Source organism: Glycine max, chromosome 18, assembly GCF_000004515.6.
Source record: "Glycine max cultivar Williams 82 chromosome 18, Glycine_max_v4.0, whole genome shotgun sequence".
In the NCBI taxonomy this organism is placed as follows: Eukaryota; Viridiplantae; Streptophyta; class Magnoliopsida; order Fabales; family Fabaceae; genus Glycine; species Glycine max.
This window is the reverse complement of record NC_038254.2, coordinates 54,204,487-54,226,675: the sequence shown is the minus strand read 5'-3', so window position 1 is coordinate 54,226,675 and position 22,189 is coordinate 54,204,487. Positions and strand designations below refer to the sequence as shown.

The window sequence follows — 22,189 nt, the reverse complement described above, 5'->3', positions numbered from 1 at the left end:
ACAGTTCACGGACTTACATAATTTTTAATTATAAAATATTTTGGAGACCTACAAATTAATTTAACCAAATATATAAGAGCTACAATTCAAGGAAAGAGATTAATTTCAAAAATTACTCAATGAAAAGTCATCTTAACGACAATTATCTTTAGCTTGCCTTAGTTACAGCCTCTCACAAAATTGTTTTAATTGAAGTGACAAAGCTGGTGTTTAGTTCTATATGACTTAATAACATTTATAAAATTTGGACGGCTCACCATATACAAACTAATTTTATTGGGTTAAGAAGTTAGAACCAAAGTCTAAATTCTAAGATTTTTTTAAAGCTGAAACATTATAATCCATTCATAATCACATGATTCATATTGATAAAGGAAGCATAATAATGCCTTCAAAGTCCAGCCATATATAAAAGCTGTATAATAGTAGATAACAGATAATGTATCTTATGCCTTAGCCTAGCCCTAATTCAGTTAAACCAAGGCTATGTTTATGTACGTTGGGGAATCTGTTGGTGAGACAGCAAACGTAGGTTGACCATTAACTGATCTCCACCCTTCATCACTTCTCTGTTCATCCATTGGATCTACATTAAAATGTGCATTGTAGCACAGACCCAGTGCGAAGCAAACATGCATTTTGATGTTTGGAAAGTATTTTCCAATGCACAATGACAGATCCGGACGCACCTAATGAAGAAGAAAAAAACAACTCGACTCTCCCAACGTTGATCCAAACAACGTTGGATCAATTCGTGAGAGAACAACATAAACCTCCTGTGTGATGAAACACAAAATGCAATTCAGGATTTCTTCTAAATATAGATCGAAGTAATAAAAGTGCAATATCATAGAACATAAGTTAGTTCTTACCTAAGGTGGGTCCATCACAAAATTCCACAGCTCCTCTACCAAGAAATTTTCCCTGATAATCAAAGGAACTAATTAATATGCTGTTAAGAATAACTAAGTAAAAAATCGAAATATCAAAGTTATAAAACAAAAGAAAAACATACAGGAGAAGAAATTAAGATAAGGAATATTTATATTGAAATTCAATTTAGAATAAGAATTAATACACAAACATAACATCAGTGCAATTTCTACATATATAAAACCTAAATATATACATATATCTGTGTATTTAACCTGTAAATATTACATCTTTGCAAGCTTTTTCAAAATTCCTTGATAAAGCATATGGGAATATTTATTGGTTACATAAAATGAAAGGACAAATCAACACAATTATCACAACAGCAGCAGCAAGAAAAATGTCTAAAATATATATAAAAAAAATACTAATGCATAGTATTTACTTGATTACCTGAGAAAGTCTCAGGATGTTGTAACCTTGACCTAGATCACTCATCTTCTTTCCAAAGGATAAATAAACCATGACATCTTTTTTCTCAGAATTTGAAAATGCAACTAATTTCCCAAAACCAAATAAGCAAAATATTGAGCAAAGCAGAAAAAGATTACTACATAGTAAATAAAAATCTATGGACTATGGTGTGTGAATGTGTGATAACGTTATTTATAGCACTATAATATAGTAACTCCGGGCCCACACTTTCCTCGTTCACGAAACTTCTGTTCCCTGAAAATAAGGGATATTTTCATTTGCTTCGCTGGCTAGGTAAGCTAGAATCCTCTTCTGTCCGTTATGTATAACTTCTTTGCATCTAACTTTTTGACCGTTGATTTTATTCTCTTTCCTCTTTGATTACTGTGTAATAATTCATTCAACGGCTCAGATCACAACTTCATATTTACTGTATGAAAACGTTGGGCAGAGGACCCGAGTTAGTAGTCTCCGCTGAAGTTTTATCACTGGGATGTGGACGTGGTTTTTGCACGCCAGTTTTTTTATGCCCACAGAGACACAACATAATAAAGAAAACTAGTCTAGTTTTATTTGAATAAATAATTTATTAATGTATCATTATAAATTTCACTAGATATATATAAAATTATTAATTTAAATTATTACTAGTACTGTTTATAAAACATTTTAGAGAAACTAAATTAAAAATAAAATAAATGAATATCCATAAATATACATATACAATAGTTTATTTCTTAGTTTATTGCATAAAAATAATAAATGATAAATTTATGGTTTATTAAATGTTATTAAACTAATCCCTAAACCACACACTACTTTTTATTCAACTAATTAATAATATATTTATGATCTAAATATTTGTAATTATTGATGTGAAAAGTCTTAAAGTCGAGTATTTAATAAACATATATTATATTTATTAAAATTAATATAATATTTAATGCTAAGAATATAAATATGTAATAAATACTAATAAATGTAATAAATGCTTATTTAAATGCTAATAGAAAGCTATGCTAATAGAAAGCTATGAAGTCTTATTTAGTTATTATGAATATTTTTTGTCCAAAATAATAAATTAGGAGTCTAGAAGCTAACTCCGATGCAATATATGAGTGTCGTTGGTTCAATGAAATTTTATATAAGAAAATAATTAAATGTAAATTTTCTTATTAAATAAATATTTTCTCCACAGGTGAATGCAATGGAATCACATTGTTGCACTATATTCATAATACCTACATATTTAGGTATTATGAATATTAAAGAGATTATATTACTATTATTATTATTATGCTAAATTATAATTTTGTTCTCTTAATTTTTAATTATAAAATTTAATTATCTAATTTTATAAATTAACAATTTTGGTTCATTTATTCGGTTATTAACTGATAATTATGATTAATAGAATTATTAAGTTAATCTCTCCTTAAAAATTAAAAGTATTTGATCTTTCATTAATTTTGTAATACAATAACTAATTTGAAACCTTTTTTTTTGTCAAAACATCATATAAAGTGGAATAGAGAGAGTAATATCACAAGGTTGTGAAAATATTTAATATTTTGAATTTTATGAAATTTATTTATAATATACTCCTTTTTGACTAATATATAAGTAAAAAAGTTATCTTAAATTTTGGATTTAAATATAAATAAATTTAACTAATTTTCTCCTATTTAATGATATCATTCCTAAAACACACTTTATTTTATTGTAACTCTATTTTTAATGAATTTTTATTTATTTATGATAATAAGTTCCAATAAATGATATTATAGGAATAATTTTTTTTACTTGTGATTAATAAAACTAAATGGTGTCAAGGGTCAACTAATTTTTATAATTAGTATTAAATTAATTATTTTTACTTACTATATATGAGTCCATAGGAATTATCCTATATTTTTTAATTAACTAGATATTTTATCATTTATTGCACAATAATAACTACTCCCACTAAAGATATTCCATAAAAAAATTTAATACTTCATTAATTTCATAAAATGATATTTAATATGGATTTTTTTATAGATATCTATGTGTTAATTTCAATAACCAATGAGAAGAAATCAACTTATTTTAAGAATAATTTTTTAAAATTTATTATTCATTCTTATTATTTATTTTCTTAAAATAGGTTTGCCGAATGTGAATATAAAGAATAAGTCTTTTAGAATTATTCTGGGAGTAGATTCCTACTCTTTCCATAAATTAACTACATCTAGTGTATTTATCTCTCCGTGCTTCCGTAATTATGGTGTTTTTCATATTAGTTGAACATTACATTGATTTCTCTATTTCCTTGAAACAAAGTATCCATTTTTTATTTTTTGGATTAGAGGAGAAGACAGGAACATGTTGTAAGTATATATACTCCACTTCATTTCTTTACTAATAGCTGATTCATTTATTTTTGAAGTTTTTAATTATTTATTATTCAATTTTATAAAAAAATGTAAAATAATTAATGGGAATAAAGGTCTATATAGTTGACCAAAAAAAAGTAATGTTATCTTGAATTTTAGAAAAGACAAATAAATATGAACAATTTTTGGTTAAAAATCTGACACTTAAGAAGAAATGAAGAAGGTGTTGTTATTATTAGACCTATTTTTAAATGCATTGACTACTAATTTTTTATACTCTTTATTGTAAAACTTATCAATAAGACACTAACTTATTCTCAGGTGGATATATTTATTACCTTATTAATAATATAAGTCATATTCTTGATGTGAAAAGTCTTAAAGTCGAGTATTTAATAAACATATATTATATTTATTAAAATTAATATAATATTTAATGCTAAGAATATAAATATGTAATAAATACTAATAAATGTAATAAATGCTTATTTAAATGCTAATAGAAAGCTCTGAAGTCTTATTTAGTTATTATGAATATTTTTTGTCCAAAATAAGAAATTAACTCCAATGTAATATATGAGTTTTGTTGGTTCAATGAAATTTTATATAAGAAAATAATTAAATACAAATTTTCTTATTAAATAAATATTTTTTCCACACGTGAACACAATGGAGTCACATTGTTGCACTAAATTCATAATACCTAAAGTATTATGAATATTAAAGAGATTATATTATTATTATTATTATGCTAAATTATAATTTTATTCTCTTGATTTTTAATTATAACATTTAATCTTCTAATTTTATAAATTAACAATTTTGATTCATTTATTCAATTATTAACTAATAATTGTGGTTAGTAGAATTATTAAGTTAATTTCTCCATAAAAATTAAAAATATTTGATCTTTCATTAATTTTGTAATACAATAACTAATTTAAAACCTTTTTTTTTCTCTTCAAAACATCATATAAAGTGGAATAGTGAGAGTAATATGACAAGGTTCTTAAAATGTTTAATATTTTGAATTTCATGAAATTTATTTATAATATACTCCTTTTTGACTAATATATAAGTAAAAAAGTTATCTTAAATTTTGGATTTAAATATAAATAAATTTAACTAATTTTCTCCTATTTAATGATATCATTCCTAAAACACACTTTATTTTATTGTAACTCTATTTTTAATGAATTTTTATTTATTTGTGATAATAAGTTCCAATAAATGATATTATAGGAATAATTTTTTTTACTTGTGATTAATAAAACTAAATGGTGTCAAGGGTCAACTAATTTTTATAATTAGTATTAAATTAATTATTTTTACTTACTATATATGAGTCCATAGGAAGTATCCTATATTTTTTAATTAACTAGATATTTTATCATTTATTGCACAATAATAACTACTTTCACTAAAGATATTCCATAAAAAAATTTAATGCTTCATTAATTTTATAAAATGATATTTAATATGGATTTTTTTTATAGATATCTATGTGTTAATTTCAATAACCAATGAGAAGAAATCAACTTATTTTAAGAATAATTTTTTTAAATTTATTATTCATTCTTATTATTTATTTTCTTAAAATAGGTTTGCCAAATGTGAATATAAAGAAGAAGTCTTTTAGAATTATTCTGGGAGTAGATTCCTACTCTTTTCATAAATGAACTACATCTAGTGTATTTATCTCTCCTACTTTCGTAATTATGGAGTTTTTTATATTGGTTGACCATTACATTGATTTCTCTATTTCCTTAAAACAAAGTATCCATTTTTTATTTTTTGGATTAGACAAGAAGACAGGAACATGTTGTAAGCATATATACTCCACTTCATTTTTTTTACTAATAGCTGATTCATTTATTTTTGAAGTTTTTAATTATTTATTATTCAATTTTATAAAAAAATGTAAAATAATTAATGGGAATAAAGGTCTATATAGTTGACAAAAAAAAAGTAATGTTATCTTGAATTTTAGAAAAGACAAATAAATATGAACAATTTTTGGTTAAAAATCTGACACTTAAGAAGAAATGAAGGTGTTGTTATTATTAGACCTACTTTTAAATGCATTGACTACTAATTTTTTATACTCTTTATCGTAAAACTTATCAATAAGACACTAACTTATTCTCAAGTGGATATATTTATTATCTTATTAACAATATAAGTCATATTCTTTGGTGGCAAAAAATTATCTCTTGTGAAATATAAGTAGTGTCATTAAATATAAAAATTATTTTAAATGTTTAATTTATAAACATTAAAAAACAAAAAATATTATTAATTGAAATTATCTATTTTTTATTGATATTAATAAGTAATTGTTTATTTCTTATGTAAAAAGAAATAGTATATATTTATGTGATATGTGAAATTAATATTATTAAGTTTATAGCAGTCAACCATGGCTAATAAAGTCAAACATGTCTAATAATGTAAATCAATCAATGCTGTTATTGAAAATAAATAATTACAAGGATTTTAATAATTTGGCCGAGAAGCATAGCGAAAACTCGACAACTGTCACAAAATCACAGAATATGTTCAGATTGTTAACGCTTGCTTGTGTGTTCTGTTCTGCACCACCAAATAAATAAGCTTTCAACAACAATCCCAATTTTCACTTCACAAAGGAAAGGAAAATCTTCTCTCTTCCCTGGTAAGTTCTTCTCTCTCTCTCTCTCTCACTGTTTTCTCCTGAGATTGTTGATTCTTCGGGTTTGTGTTAGTTTTTTTGTGTTAATCATAACAATCCCTTTTTAAGATAACAGACGTTCTTGTGCTAACCTAGTTCTATAAAGATTGGATTTCACTAGTTTTATTTGTGTTATTTCTGTTTTCTTTCGAAATTGTTAATAATTTTACAGCTTGTCGCTTGCAATTTCTCCATAAGGGTTTATGGGGCAAGTTAGGGGGATTTCACATGCTTCCAATTCTAATCATGACATTGTGGTTTGTTTTTTTTTTTTTCTGGGATATCTGAATAGGGAAGGTTGAATGATTTGGAAAAATGAGTTCTGGCAATGTGAAGCCAGAAGAAGAAGCCCTAGAAAAGGAGAATGTAGGTGTTCCTGTCCCTGAAATTTCAGAACCAAAAGAGCAGAAGGCTGGAAGTAACTGCAAGGGAATTGAGCAGATTCCTTTGTCTGGGGAAAATGAAGAGGATGTGCTAGTTAATATAACTGGGAGTGGGTCCATAATTTCTGGTGGCAAGGCAGTGGAAGATGCTTCTGAGGATGTCACTGATGCCACGCCTTGCAGTTCCAGTTCTTTTGGTGATACAGATTCTGGCTTAGAGGATGCCTCAGGCTCGGCGTTCACCAATACGGAAGTGGAATCGCCTATGTGTGATGGTGATCAAAGTAAGACTTCTCTATGTAGGTATGTTTCCGACTCAGTTTCAATTCTTCTTGTCGTGTCTGTAGAAGGCAATAAAACATAACTGAACACACAAAAAGAAGGCAAAAGAAACCTATATCATATAATACTTGTATATCAAAATCAAAATAAAGGGAATAAAAGCAAATGGTTCTTCTGTGATATCTACCTAGAAAGTAACCCTAAAAAAAGCCTTTTATTAGGGGCAAAGGGACAGAAATTGATAGCAAAAAAGATTGAATGATAACTGTAAAGCAGATTCCTTCTTTATTGTCACGACAAAAGTTGTGACGTATCATGTTTTCATTCCCATGTTACTTTGTCTTGGCTGCTATGTGTTTGATTAGAATATCAATTGCATGTGTTTCACAATTTACACTATTAACCATTCAGGAAGAACAAGACGACAACATCACATTGGAGGAGGTTCATTCACCCTGTTAGGTGGCGCTGTAAGTGGCTAGAATTGCAAGTGAAGAAACTTAACTCTGTAGCACTGAAATATGATAAAGAGCTCGCGGCATACGATCATAGAAAGCAGCTTGCGTTTTCAAAGTTCTCAATAGATGATCTTAATGTCAAGTCAGTACCTATATATGATGGCATTCACACAAATAAAGTTATGAAGAGAAAGAAACGGAAAAAAGCTGAAGAAAGTGATTTATCATCATATGTGTCTAACCATAGTATATTCTCTTACTACGGTATGACATTTCTTGGTTGGTTGTAGTATTTTTGGCCCATGTGATGCTCCTCTCTAATCTTTTCTCTTTTTCTGTCCCATTCCAGAGAACAAAAACCGTGGCGCTTGTATTGAAGATTTTCGTGGTGATGCCTTGAGTGAGTGACAGTAGTGTACACAATGCTGTTTTTGTTATTTATTTGACTACTAAAATCCATCTTCTAGTTAAATTGTGAATCATAGAAGGTGAAAAAATTATATACACAGGTTTTCATCTTTATTTTCATGTGTTTATTGGTATGAGTATGACCATTTTTGTGAAACAGGTTTTAATCAATTGTTATTTGCTTCCACTTTCCATGAGGTTCTAAAATTTATTCCATGTTTTGTTTCATTGATATCAGGAGGTAATGCAGATATTAATATTGAGGAGTTAAAGTTTAATGATAAGCTGTCTTCTGTTGATCTTGAAGATAATGATAAAGCCATCAAAGACATCATTCAGAGGATTGAAGAACTACAGTCACAAGTTGGGAAATTGAAAACTCGGATTGATAATGTGGTTAGTGAAAATCCAGGAAAGTTCTGTTCTGTAACTCAATTGAGCATGATTGGATCATCCGATGGATTTAATCATTCTCGCCATAATTCTGCTTCTTTTGTTGGAAATGACAACACATTTCCGGTTAGTTTTGTTCATGCTTCATCACAGCTTAAATCTGAGTTAAACACAGAAGATCTACTTTTGACTGAAAATCCATTACCATCCCAGGACAGGATAACTTCCTTTATCGAAACGACTATTAAGCCCCAGCTTGAGTTTCTCCAGGAAAATGTAAGGGTTTTTTTTTTTTTTTTTTTTACACAAGGAATTTCAACTTGTATGTTATTATATTTTCTATTTTGCTTGCATAAATTTGTGGTTGTGCTTGATATTGGTAATTGGGTATTGGCTATTGTTGTGACAAGGGAGTTTTCCAATGCTTACACCATGCTGTGGTTTTGTTTAGTTTCTGTTACACTGTCAATCCATAAATAAAGTTGTTCACAAGAATTGAGATGCCATAGAACTTCAATATTCCTGTTTATGATTGTTCCCATTTCTTGCCATCCAGTTTACAGCAGAAAATTGAGATGTACATATTTTTATTTTATTTTTCAGATAAATGTCTTTGTGACTTGATTTTAAATTTTTCTTATGCATGTGTATAGTAAAATATATGTATGTAATTACTCTTGACCTGTGTCTAATGTTCAAGGTTTTTAAAGTTTGACATATCCTCCTCCTCCTGGCCATAGCTTCCATGACAGATGTGTATATCATCCCTTATTTATAATTGCTTCTTGCAAGTACTTTGTTCAGTTAATGCTGTGTTCTTTGATGTGTATTATTATCTGAAATTTTGATCTGATAACACAAATTTTGATAGTCACGGACCCTACAACCCATCTACTAAGGTTATATGTTGGAAGGGCAAACTTTGTTCCATTCTCTCTGTATGTTTTAGGATTGTTACAAACATTGTAAATTTCTAATGTCCTATCCTTGCATGCAGACCAAGGATGAAATTCTTATACAAAATCAGGCAGCTAAGGAAGAGTTGCATGATTTTGAGAGTGTTAGAAATCAGTTTGAGGAGAAAACCAAGAAATCAGTTGAAGAGCAGAAACCCATTTCCACTGCTCAAGTCTCAGAATCTGTCATGGACACTGAGAATGCTGTTCCTACTTTGAAAGCCGGTTCTACATCGAACTCAAATTTTCGTAGGATAACAAATAGGAGAAGGAAGAAGCCTGGCTCAAAGAGATGGAAACGAAGATAATCTGGTTAAAGCTGAATCTGGATGCAATGATTGTTGTTTCTTTTGACAACTGCAGGAGCTGATAATATGTCAATCGTAATGTGTAAATTGTAGTTATGTTGTGCATACTTTTTCTTACATCGAGAAATGAGTTCAATTGTATATGACGTGAATAAGGATAGCATGTTCACCTCTATCTTTAGAGGAAGCTTTTGTTTTTAGTTATTGGAGAATTCCTGCTTAAAGCAATGCTGTTTCTTGATTTGCTTGGGGATTATTGTGTCAGGAATTAATGAGTCTTTTCTCTCGTTGCCTAATATATTAACTACATATCCTTTGATGCTGTTTGACAGAAGTGATCGTGTTCTTTCTGTTTTTCTTTTTACTTATTTATTTTGCCTTATCTGTTTCTCTTAAGTGTTGATTCCGTACACGTTAATTATGCAAGCATATTGAAAGATAAAACATGGTGCATTGTTATTGCTTTTAGACTCTGTTTTAAAATCAATTGCAGTCCATGGTGTTGACTGTCACTGTCCCTCAGCTTCTCTCGTGTACTGCTGGGAGTATTGAAAAGGAAGAAGAGGATGTGTAGTATAACAGTGTTTTGCTGTTGTGTTTTTGTCTTGGATGAGCATACTAAACCTTTATTTATAATGAACAAATAGATCAATATTGATTACATAAGGTCAATTTTATAAAGAATAACAAGGACTAAATCATTAATTACTATCTAATCATAAATAATAAAATAACATGGAATCTTAACACTCTTCCTCAAGCTCAAGCATATGTCATGAATTGAACTTGTAACAAAGGTGGTCAATCTAATAGAAACTAAAGGTGGTTTGCTGGAAATATGTCACATGTCGTGTGTGTGAACTTCATGTGTCAGGGTCCTCGGTGGGGTTGCATGCGGTAGTGTTTGGAATTGCCTATGCACATAGATGATGTGACAGTCTTCAACGATGGTAATGGGTATTGTTCACTCGTGAAAAAAGCAAAAAGGCCCACCGGGGTGCTATGAGACAAAGGGAGAGAAGATTAGTATAATGCTAGTCGGAGATACATCATGCGTCATGTGCGTGGACTTCAAATGTTAGGGTCCTGCATGGGGTCATGTGCGACGATGGTTTGAATTGGTTGTGCACGTAGATGATGTGACACTCTTCGGCAATATGCGATAGTGGTCAAAAGGGAGTTCCAATGAAAATGTGTCAGGAAATCTGGCAAAAGAGGATAGAGAATCAATGATTAAAGAAAGCATAAACACAACATGCGATTAAAACAAAGTGCGCAAAAATAAGGCCAGACAAATCATCTCAAAATGACTCAAAACTAATAGTGCTTTGTGCGCCTTAGTTCAAGGAGCCTTGAATTAGAAACAAAGGCTGAAAACATGATAAGACAAACTAGAATAGTGGGGCATTCAAATGTTGTTTGGCGCGCAAAGGAAAGGAGTGAGAGAAAGCGTCAAAGCTCTAATGAGGTCCCTGTCGCCACCATCATGTAGATCAGTGGATAACGATGCTGGTGATGAGATCACCAGACAAAAAGGTCGCCAAAGGTTCGATGGTGGATGACGGCGGTTGCCGAAAAATGCATCGGAAAAAGGGACAATGAGTAGAAAAGTCCATCGAAATACGAAAATAGATCACCAAAAGACGAGAGACAAGCATAAAGGTCTACCAAAATGTGAAAATAGGTTGCCAGAAGTAGGACTACAAGCAGAGAGGTCCAGCATGAACCTACTATCCCCGAGAGAACGATTTTTTTTATTTCTCTGTCAAGGATAACTTGGACTCTAATATCATATAACAGTGTTTTACTATGTGTTGTGTATCTTAGATTACCATACTAAATCTTTATTTATAATGAGCAAATATGATCAATATTAATTACGTAGGATCAATTTAATAATGAGTAATTAGGATTAAATTACTAATTAGTAACTAATCATAAATAACAGCATAATATCTAATCTTAACATGTAGTAACAAGGTTGGATTGGAAAAAGGACGGAGGAAAGAAAATTTTAAGGGGACAAAAAAAAATTGTAGAAAACTTCTTAAGATCAAATATGATAATGGACCTATTGTGATCTGGTTGAATTCCTGATCTGTACATGTACCTAGTTTTCCTCCCTTTAGAATACATTTCTCTAGTATCTTCTAGCGAGAATAAAAGACATCGACCACAGAAATTCAGCCGAAGAATTCCCTGCAGAATATAATTAATCAAACCATTCATCCCTCACAAATAAACCATGTGAAAGGTCATATCTGGTCACTGATCACAATTCACAAATTAAATAGCATCCCACAATTGATATGTCGTGCTATTTCTCGGCAAAATTTCCTTCGCAGTGCAAAAAAGCTGAGTGGAGTAATCATGGGAACTAGAATGAGAGAACTTTAACAATATATGTAGAAAGGCTTCACGCTGGTGAGGTGTAGATGCAACATTGCACAGAGCGAAGAGGACGGTTTTAAATTGTCGTAGTTGCAACTTGGTTGCAATCCTTGATATCGCAAAAGTACAAGCAAATGCGATTGATGTGGCCACGATGCAGTCATATAAACCCCACAAATCTTGACATTGCAGTTGCAAATCATTGTTTAAAACCTTAGGGAAGAGCCATAATTCTAGGATAGAAGACCCACAATTTACGCATAAATTTGGGCGCCAATTCCAGTTACATGTTTTAAGTTTTAAAGTTGCCTTCTAATAAAGTTGTGTTCCAATCTCCCTACCGTTTACTGGAGTTAGGAGCCTGATTCTGAATGGACTTCAAATTTTGGAAGGGGCATTAGGGCACTGAAATACACATGTGCTGTGAGCATGTGGCTTATCCAATTTTCATTCAACTACTTTTGATCTCTCCTTTCCGCTTTCTTGTGTTTCCATTGTCAATAGATTATTAGATTATTTCAACTTTCATGTGCTTACTTAACTGCCCCAAGGTTAACTGAATAACCTCCAGATGTGAATGCAAGTAATCCCCAGCCGCAAACTCTATAAAACTTCCACCAATCTCAATAACACTGCAAGCAACTTCTTTACTTGTTCCTCTTTTCTTCATCATTTGTTTAACATCTTCCACATCTGTCCACCTTTGCCTGGTCGCATACAGATTTCTCAACATCACATAGTTTCCTGCAACGTCTTCATCCATTTTCACCACCTCTTTCAGCACTCTCTCTGCCCGCAAAACATCATTAAAGTAACCACAAGCAAACAGAAAAGAACTCAATATTATCCCATTAGCATCATAAGGCATGGTCTGAATCAAATTTTCAGCCTCATCCAAGCATCCAGCCCTTCCAAGAAGGTCAACCATGCAACCATAATGCTCAACCTGAGGCGCAATTCCAAATCTCTCCATTGCATTGAACCATCTTCTTCCTTCCTCTACCAGACCACAATGGTTGCAAGCAGATAACACGCCAATCATAGTCACCTCATTTGGTCCAAACCCTTCCTCAATCATCCTCGCAAACACCTCCAACGCTTCCTTCGCACAGCCATTAACTGCAAAACCATTTATCAAAGCATTCCACGAAGCTGTTTCCCTCTCAGTCATCCCCTCAAAAGCCAATTTTGCTTTTGTGATTTCACCACATTTCGCATACATATCGATCAAAGCAGTCCCAATGCGAGCAGACCTATCAAGCTTCTTCCTTAGGGCAAACCTGTGAATCCATCTCCCCAAATCCAAAGCACCCAAATCAGCCACAGCAGGAAGAACACACACAACAGTCACCTCATTTGGCTCCACCGATGCTGTCTGCATCTCACGAAACAACTCCAACGCGTCATGAGACCTTCTATTCTGGCAATACCCCCCAATCATGGCATTCCAAGTAAACACATTCTTCTCCGGCATAAGATCAAACATCAACTTAGCATTCTCAACATCACCATTCCCACAATACCCAGAAACCATACTAGTCCAAGAAACCACATTTCTCTCCCTCATCTCATTAAACAACTCCCTCGCCAAACCCACACACCCCATCTTCACATACCCATCAATCATTGCGTTAAAAGCCACAATATCCCGATCCTCCATCTCATCAAAAAGCCTCCTAGCCTCACTCATATCCCCACACCTCGCATAGCCCACGATAACAGCAGTCCACGAAACCTTGCTTCTCACAGACATTTCATCAAATACCTTCCTCGCACTACCTAAAACCCCAAACTTCACATACATATCAACCAACGCAGTAGCCACGTACAAATCAAAGCAAACCCCATTTTTCAAAACCATCCCATGAAGCAGCGTGCCCTCACCAGTGGCCACACGCGTCGCGCAACCCTTCACGAGCGCGGTGAAGGTGTACCCATCGGGCGTAAAAGGTGGTGCTTGGCGGCGAAGGTCTCGGAAGAGGGTGAAGGGTTGCGAAAACTGGCGAGCGGCGAAGTGGGCGGCGATCATGGAGTTGCAGAGGAAGGTGTCGCGGGTGTGGGTGGCATTGAAGAAGCGGCGCGCGTGGTTAATGATTGCGAGAGGGCGCTTGGCGGAGGCGGCGAGGGAGGCACAAGTTGTGACGAAAGCGGTGAGGAGGTTGAGGTTGCTGTGGAGAGAGTGTCGGAGGATGAAGGCGTGGATTTGGAGAAGCGTGGGGATGCTCTTTGTTCTGCATTGGAGAATGTGTAAGCACGTTCTCTCTGCGTTGCTCCATAGGGTTCGTTGTGGTTGGGACTCCTCTCCCATCAGTGTTCCTTCTTCCTCTTCATCAACTACCCCATCTCTTCGTTTTCTAAGAAAATTTGAGAGACTTAATAAAAAAAACATTTTATGTGAGGGACTAAAAATAAATTAAAAAAATTATCAAGGACAAAAAAAGTTTTAAAAAAATTATGGGTAAATAGTGATTTCGGTACATCAAAATGTGGACTAGTGACAAATTTAAAAGAGATGAAAATTTTAATTTAATTTATTTATGTGCAAAAAAATATATCAAATTAGTTTTGATAAATTGATTTTTAAATTTTTTAACTTAATATCAAATTAATCACCGAAAAATATAATTTATTATCAAATTAATCTTTGAATATTATAATTGAAGGAGAAAATAATTTTACAAATCTAATGATAGGATTAATCAGTCATAATTCTTAAACATTTGGAGTCTAAATTTAAATTTAAATTTTTTATAAATAAATCTATCCTTACTTTACATTTTGAGGACTAAAATAATTAATTATCCAAATTTTTTCAAGGGACAAATTTTTTTATTAGGCGTTACCTCAGTTTATTGTTCATGGTGTGCTTGAGATAAGGGATTTATTTCCATTACTATTATGCATGATGGAGAGGTTTTACATTGTTTTTTTTATTTCTTTTGTCCTAATCTTTTGATTTATCAAGAAAAAATATTCTGATTAAATTGGAGTTGGACGGAAAAATAAATACAACTTGATCAAGAATCATTTTCAGTAAAGATCAAACTCAAATAATACCAAACAATTCATCCTTAAGCACATTCACTTTGTTGAACCCAATGAGTTGGTTCATTGTTTCGATTATGTTTTAACCTTTATTTGCCCCTGCTAGAAACGTGCAAGCTTTTCTGTTGTCTCCTTCCTTTGTGTTGCTTGAGGTAATTTTTTGTTAAGGGTAAGTGGACTTGGTCTCTTTAACAATTGAAACAAGGTGGATTTGATGTTGTTGCCTTTCGCAGGTCCTCCAATCTTGTGTTGGACATGAACCATATCCAGGATTCAAGACAAATGGTAAATGCCGATATCAAGCAATGGCATGACAAGAAGCAAAAAGAAAAATTCTTAGCTTGACACGTTATTTACAAATGTGTTGTTATAGATCACTCCAAAAGAAACAGAAGGAAAATGATTTGAATTATACAGACACTCTCTAAGAACTATTGGTCGCCGTTAAAAATCTGATGCCTATGTCATTCAAGTGTTTAAGGAAATATAACACTCTTTTAGTGATTGTTCCAACGCTGACGACTAAGATCCTTACATAAATATGATCTCTTTAATCATGACTTTAATCTCAAAATACATAATTTCTACCTTCAAATATAAGAAAATAATTTCTATTTATGCCTTTTGTACTTTTAGAATCTCTTAGTTCCTAATTCCTAATTTCTTACAATTAAACAGTTGAACCTGCATATTTTTTTGAATTTTGTTTAGTCACTTCAAAAATTTGACCTGCATAGACTCCAGAAGACTACTAGCTTATCTGATCTTGACATTCTACATTATTGAAATAAGTCAACCTGTTATTCCCGCAGAAACATTTCTCTATCTGTTAATAATTTAATTGCTGATGCTAAATTTTATCTTGCAGTCTCATTTGAATTGCTTACTTCAGAAGCTTTGTTCCTTACTTCTGAAACATTTTATAGTTGTCTTGTTTAATAATGTCATCTGTAATTTGTAGATTTTCAATATATTTTTTTTCTGAAAATCTATATCTCCTGCTTTAAGTTTATAATAAATGAACCAAAAATTATGGTTAAGTTCAAAGATCGGTCCTGATATTTAATGTTCCTTTTCTTGAAAATAAAAACACAAAAACTGACATTGGTATTATTTACAAAGGAGTTCTTTTTCTCCTTCTTAGAATGTTCTGGGATCATATTTTTACCAGTTCTGGCCATCAACCTCCTTGTGGATCTAAGAATTTTCGCTTGAGTATGGTATGTAGCTTTGTATCGCCATGCACTGAGGGATTTCAAGATGGTTAACAAGAGTTAGAGTGACCTGAACTCTGAAGTTCAATTCTGTAGATTGAAGTTAGTAATTGGAAATTCTCATGAGAGTGGAGTTTCTACTTGGATATTGTAGTGTACAAATCTTGTGTGCATAACATAAAAATATAAACTATATATGTCCACAATTATGAACTTTCGGAGAAACAAGCATCTAGATAATCAAGGCCAGCTAATTCATTAACATGAAATTGGATCTTTCATTTAAGTTGGTTTGCTGATATGAATGATTCATGTCTTTATCTGCTCTTGATTACTCTAGCCCACAATTTCACTGTCCCATGATCATAAACTCTGCAGATAAATAAAATCAAGACAGAGGAAGATAAAATAAGAATGGAAATATTAGTAAGTTGTGCTGAAACTAAACATAGGTATCTTTCATGGAGACAATTTCGATTTAGACGGGACCATACAAGGACAATTGAACCACTTAAAAAATGTAAATAAGGAATGATAATATTTAAGAGATAAAAGATTTAAAATTATAAATAAACGAGATATTTGTGTAATACAAATATTATGTATATTTTTAAATTTAAGCATGTTTAGGTTAAATTAGATATTATTTCTGATTTTGTTCATAAATAACGTGTTTTTAGATATAACAATTTTTTATTTATAACTTTTACTACTTTCAAATTCTTTTTTTTTTAATTCTTTTTTCACATTTAAGATTAGACAAAATTACATTTTTTGTCCCCCAATTTGTCTCCAATTTTGATTTTGGTTCCCTTTAAAATCATTGACGAATTTTGTCCTCCTATTTTATCCAATTAAGCAATCTTGGTCTCCCAATCCAGAATTAGATGTCGAATCCATGGAAGATAAAATACATTGTAGTTGTCATTGGTCAATCAAAACATGACATGTGACAATCATCATCCAATAAGAACGTGACACGTGATAGTCACTATTTCTTTGTAACAGCAAGGTCCAATTTTGGACTGAGGGGCCAAGATTGCATGATTGGATAAAATAAGAAGATAAAATTCGTCAATAATTTTAAAGGGAGACCAAAATCGAAATTGGAGATAAATTGAAGGACCAAAAATACAATTTTACCTTAAGATTATTCAAAGTTTTGAAAATGGATATATGACACCGATTTAAAGATAGCTTTCTGTTTTACATAAATTAAATTTTAAGATTATATCTTTTAATTAATCTTACAAATTTGATTGTAATCTTAATATGATATATCCAAATTAATCACATGTATTGGTAGATGACAAAGTCTAAAATTGCCGAGTATGCCATACTCTTTTTCCTTTTCCAAGCCTAATGCCATGCTATTACAATTCCTATGCTCAAGCACTATGTGTACAGGGAACAAATTTTTGGCTAGTTTCAAGCACCATGACGTTAGGCATCTTGAGGAGGCTTCCAACTTCATTTTTAATGCTTGGCATTAAGTCTTCAATGCTACAGCATCAGACCTTTTTGCTTCCTTCTTAGCCTTAGCAATTAGCTCTTCACCTAAACAACCAAAACACACAATCAGTTCACAAGTTGGTAATCTAATGATCGAGAATTCTATCAGAAGATCTATAGAGATTGAAAAATGTAAAGAAACAACATATTCACACATTTGAATTAAACTCATAATATATACTTAATATTGAAGTAAAGGTATTTGAATGTTAGTTACTCAGTGGTATTTATTACATAAGGGGCAAATGATGTTGTCCTTGTGGACATGTCGAGGTATATATGAAGGTGCGGTTGTAGTTTGAGGTTCTTCTTCAACAGGAGTTGCAGCTAAAGCTGTAGTTTGAGGTTCTTCTTCAATAGCAGGTGCTGTTGTAGTCTGAGGTTCTTGTTCAGTTGCAATTCGAGGTTCTTCAATTGTAGTTGTAGTCTGAGGTTCTTGTTTAGTTGCAATTTGAGGTTCTGCTTCAATTGCAGTTGTAGGCTGAGGTTCTTGTTCAGTTGTAGGTGCAGTTGCAATTTGAGGTTCTTTTTCAAATGCTGTTGTAGTTGGAAGTTTTTGTTTAGGTGTAGGTTGAACATTTGACTCTGTATCCTTGGATGTTGTATTTCCAATGAAGGTTAATTTTATGATCTTAATAGCAATGAGAGCCAAAAGTGTAGCAGAGGGCACAAACACAACATCAGGTATGGCATTCATAAGTGCAAGTTGAGGCACTACTTGTCCTGCTTTCTTAGCCATCATGGCTGCTGGTGGTGCCACTATTGCAGTGATTAACATAGATTCATCTGCTTTGTTGAGATTCACATTCTCATTGATGAATTTAGTGAACATCTTCTTTTGGTCTTCCTTATTGGTTTCTTTCCATTTTTCGAACAAGTCCTGGACAATGAAAGTTTGAGTACATTAAGCTGAAAATCTTGTAGCTTAATGCAAAAGTTTGAATGAAAAACATGATCTGGTATGAAGTTTTCCCCCCAAGGAAATTAGGATCTCCTCTTGTTCCTTGTTTAAGTTGAACACAATGAAGTCCTACTACTTTTTCTTGTTTTTTGGTAAAGATTTTGCAATGAATCCTATTATTCACATCACATCTTATGGACAACAAAGGACATGAGACATTCTCCTGTCATTGATCTCACTCAAAAGCCACAATCGTTCAACCACTCCTCAAATTCTATATATATATATGGCCTTGTTCAAACCGAATAGAAACATATTTGGGAATCCATTCCAAAATTATGTTTGAGGTAAAAATAATACTGTCAACCGATTAAGATCTTTACTTTTACATTCATTTTGTTTTTAACAATTAGATTTGCATTAAAACACGTGTTACATCATTTTCAACTGCAAATCAAATATGCACTAGATATTCATCTTGGACCAGATTCCCACTTGAGTTGCGTCTATAAATGACAATCTCGCACAACAACTAAGGTATGCACTTTGGACCCTTAATTGCATCTTTACCACATCACGCTCTTTTGTGATGGGTGGATATTTGATATCAAATGTAAAAGTGTACTTGAATAGTGTAACCTTTATTTATATTACATCCATGATAGATTAAAATATATATTATAACTCTTCGTAAATGAGTATAATATAAACCCTTTTAACACGTATCATGAAATGGTGGTTTCCTCTCCACTTTTTCAGTAAATGTGTTTTAGGATACATGATTATAATATAAACCTTTTGACAATAGTTTAATTACTATCAAATCTTGAGAAGAAGGGAAGATCTTATTTTTCCAATATACATGTGTCACGTGTGCATTAATTAGAGATTAATATTAGATGTTTGCAAGACAGATCAAGACACTCAAATTTAAGTCAAGAATCATGTTTTCAAGAGGTGTACGTTCTAATTCATGTATTTTTTTTACTATGTTATAAGTGTGGAGTGTCAATAACTAATCTATGTGGAGGTGAGAAGTAAGAATACGGTTTATGAGATATAATAGTGATAAGCTTATGATAGAAGATAGCATGATCTGTATTTAGTTTTACAAGAGAGATGTGTATTGGTGTCTGCCAATGAAGAGAGCTAATTAGAAGCTTGGTTTAAAGATGGAAGATGAAAAACCTATCCATAAACATGTGGTGTTATAACGTGTGACAGAAGGATCAACGTCATGTAACTTTTTTATATTTTAGAAACTAAGGTGAAGTTTTAAACATCTTTTGGACCGAATTAATATCAAACCCTTCAAAGTTCAAAATGGTAGTTATTGGATTTTGTCTCTCTGTCAGAGAATTTAATACTATTATGTTAATGAAAAAAATTAAACTATAGCCTTAATTAACTTAATATAAATACGATTCATGTAAATGAAGTACACGTTATCCCAGAGGATAACTAACCTTTACATCCTTATATGATGGTGCAACATAATGCTTGCCGGGTAAGGCCATGTTGATAGTGCTGCATTAAATTTATTAGCAAATATGAGTGACAAATATAGACCACCTTTAAGTTTGAGAGTTTGGACAACAATGTTAACAAATGATGCCATGCGTATGAGCAATGAGGAGAAACTATTATATGACCTTTTCCCATTAATTAAAAAATATAATTGTGTTATATATAGAGAGATTAGTGGAGATCATAGTCCTGACTAAATCATAAAAATATTTCCATGATGGAAGTCCATATCCAAATCATAACAGTCTTAATCATTACAGTCCTATGAAACTTTCATTTTCATTGTCTTCATTTAATTACTTATCATTCCAAGGCAATAATGGTAGACAAGATAACATTTTCAATGGAATTGAATTACATACTTACTTGAAGGTATCAAGAATGCCATCTTTGAATCCGTCAAATTCCTTAATATCCTTCCCAACAAATTTATTATACAATGTATTCACTATCAAGTTCAACAAGTGGGTTGTTGATAGTCCTGAAGGTGCAAAATCAAAATGTGGCATTAGTATATCACCAATATTATTATATATGTAGGGAAAGAGAATATTAATGAATGACCTTTTCCTCCCATGAAGCTCATTGCAATAATTCTTTTTGTTGTTGTCAAAGCTTAAAACACAAAAGCTGTATAGTTCAACAAAGATTTAGAACTCAACACAAGGTAGGAGGTGATACGGAAGTGGGTTAATGGTATAACTTTGCCGTTAAAGAAAAGGATGACTTTCTCTATACACTTCAAATACTAATATAATATCCATTGTTTAACTATTGATTATTTATCTGATTCTTGCCGTGGAATAGCTTGCGACTATACTTAAAAGTAGAATATAACTTTTTTGAACAATGCAGCTTATATTAATCTATCGGCATTCACACTATATATATATATATATATATATATATATATATATATATATATATATATATATATATGTGAAATGTGAAAATATGAAAACAAATAATAAATAGTCTTATATTAAAATTACAGATAATAGACAATAGTAAGAGATTATAAATCCCTTTTATAAGATTATTATTGTTATATTAATATTATCACATCATCACTGCTACCACAAAGGAAGGTGATAGGGTCACAATACTAACAACAACATTGCTGAATTATAAAAGGTATTTATAATTAGATTTTAATATCAAAATAATTTATTATTTTATCTTAATTCAAATATTATTATTGTTTGTTCTTATGTTATCATAATAATCAAGAGTTCGTGAAAAAGTCGCCCTAAGCATTAGGCAATTAATATCATATTTTGGATTGATGAGTCAAATAAAACAAAAATAACTTACTAAGACACCTTACTGTGATTCTCAATGTAATACTACTATAATTTTCAAAATAATATTTTATTTATGGAAGCCAAAATTTTGGGTAGAAGTCCGAAATGAATAATAGAGATATTTACGATTTCATCTCACCTTTCTAAAGAGATACTCAAAATTAGTTAGGATCGACATTAAATGAGTTAAAGTTTTTTATATTTCAAAAACGAGGATTGTGATTTACCATTGTTGTAGGAAAATATAAGGAAAGAGTTAAAAACTTAAAATAGAAAATATTTCAAGGGATTATATTTTTGTAATTGGCGACTTACGCTTTAATATATGGTAGATTTACAGATCCTACGAGGCGACGGTTGAATGCAACTAAGTAGTAATCGTATGTTATTTTCAGTCATTTTAATATGACATTTTGTCGTTTTAATTTACACGCCCACTTTATATTTCTCTCTCTCTCTTTTTTTTTATTAAAAATAAGATATACTCGTAATCATAAGTTATAAGATTAATCTTTAAAGCATAAAAATCATCAAAATAAATTTTATCTCTTCTAACAAAATTTTCTTAATACGCACATTAGGATTCAAACTCCTCCCGTAAAGATGTTGAAAGAAAACAGACATCTACTAATTATACTGTACTGGACCTTGTTAATTTTTAATTTCTCTTTGTAT

General features: G+C 31.4%; 3 protein-coding genes and 1 long non-coding RNA gene across 6 annotated transcripts; 1 reads left to right on the top strand and 3 right to left on the bottom strand.

The window, feature by feature from the left end:
- Positions 1-344: 344 nt before the first annotated feature.
- On the bottom strand, positions 345-1,524 carry LOC100817479 (uncharacterized). The gene is made up of 3 exons (XR_419661.4): positions 1,327-1,524; positions 873-924; positions 345-776 (listed from the first exon to the last, which is right to left on the bottom strand). It is a non-coding gene; the product is annotated as an uncharacterized lncRNA (long non-coding RNA).
- A 4,692-nt stretch (positions 1,525-6,216) lies between these two features.
- LOC100527848 (uncharacterized) lies at positions 6,217-9,954 on the top strand. Of its 2 annotated transcripts, XM_006602818.2 has the most exons (7): positions 6,217-6,396; positions 6,725-7,118; positions 7,509-7,819; positions 7,905-7,955; positions 8,202-8,482; positions 8,570-8,632; positions 9,354-9,954. In XM_006602818.2, the coding sequence occupies exons 2-7, from the start codon at positions 6,748-6,750 to the stop codon at positions 9,618-9,620; spliced, it is 1,344 nt and encodes a 447-aa protein (XP_006602881.1). In that variant the 5' UTR covers positions 6,217-6,396; positions 6,725-6,747; the 3' UTR covers positions 9,621-9,954. The 2 variants fall into 2 exon arrangements, with proteins under 2 accessions (XP_006602881.1, XP_006602880.1); XM_006602817.2 differs by having other exon boundaries at positions 8,202-8,632.
- A 1,702-nt stretch (positions 9,955-11,656) lies between these two features.
- LOC100776139 (pentatricopeptide repeat-containing protein At2g44880) lies at positions 11,657-14,390 on the bottom strand. Its single transcript, XM_003551669.5, has one exon. The coding sequence runs from the start codon at positions 14,317-14,319 to the stop codon at positions 12,520-12,522; it is 1,800 nt and encodes a 599-aa protein (XP_003551717.1). The 5' UTR covers positions 14,320-14,390; the 3' UTR covers positions 11,657-12,519.
- A 3,083-nt stretch (positions 14,391-17,473) lies between these two features.
- On the bottom strand, positions 17,474-20,884 carry LOC102669935 (proteoglycan 4). Of its 2 annotated transcripts, XM_041012170.1 has the most exons (5): positions 20,775-20,884; positions 20,577-20,691; positions 20,150-20,210; positions 18,017-18,662; positions 17,474-17,827 (listed from the first exon to the last, which is right to left on the bottom strand). In XM_041012170.1, the coding sequence occupies exons 1-5, from the start codon at positions 20,794-20,796 to the stop codon at positions 17,760-17,762; spliced, it is 912 nt and encodes a 303-aa protein (XP_040868104.1). In that variant the 5' UTR covers positions 20,797-20,884; the 3' UTR covers positions 17,474-17,759. The 2 variants fall into 2 exon arrangements, with proteins under 2 accessions (XP_040868104.1, XP_025982706.1); XM_026126921.2 differs by lacking the exon at positions 20,775-20,884 and having other exon boundaries at positions 20,577-20,726.
- Between the last annotated feature and the right edge of the window lie 1,305 nt (positions 20,885-22,189).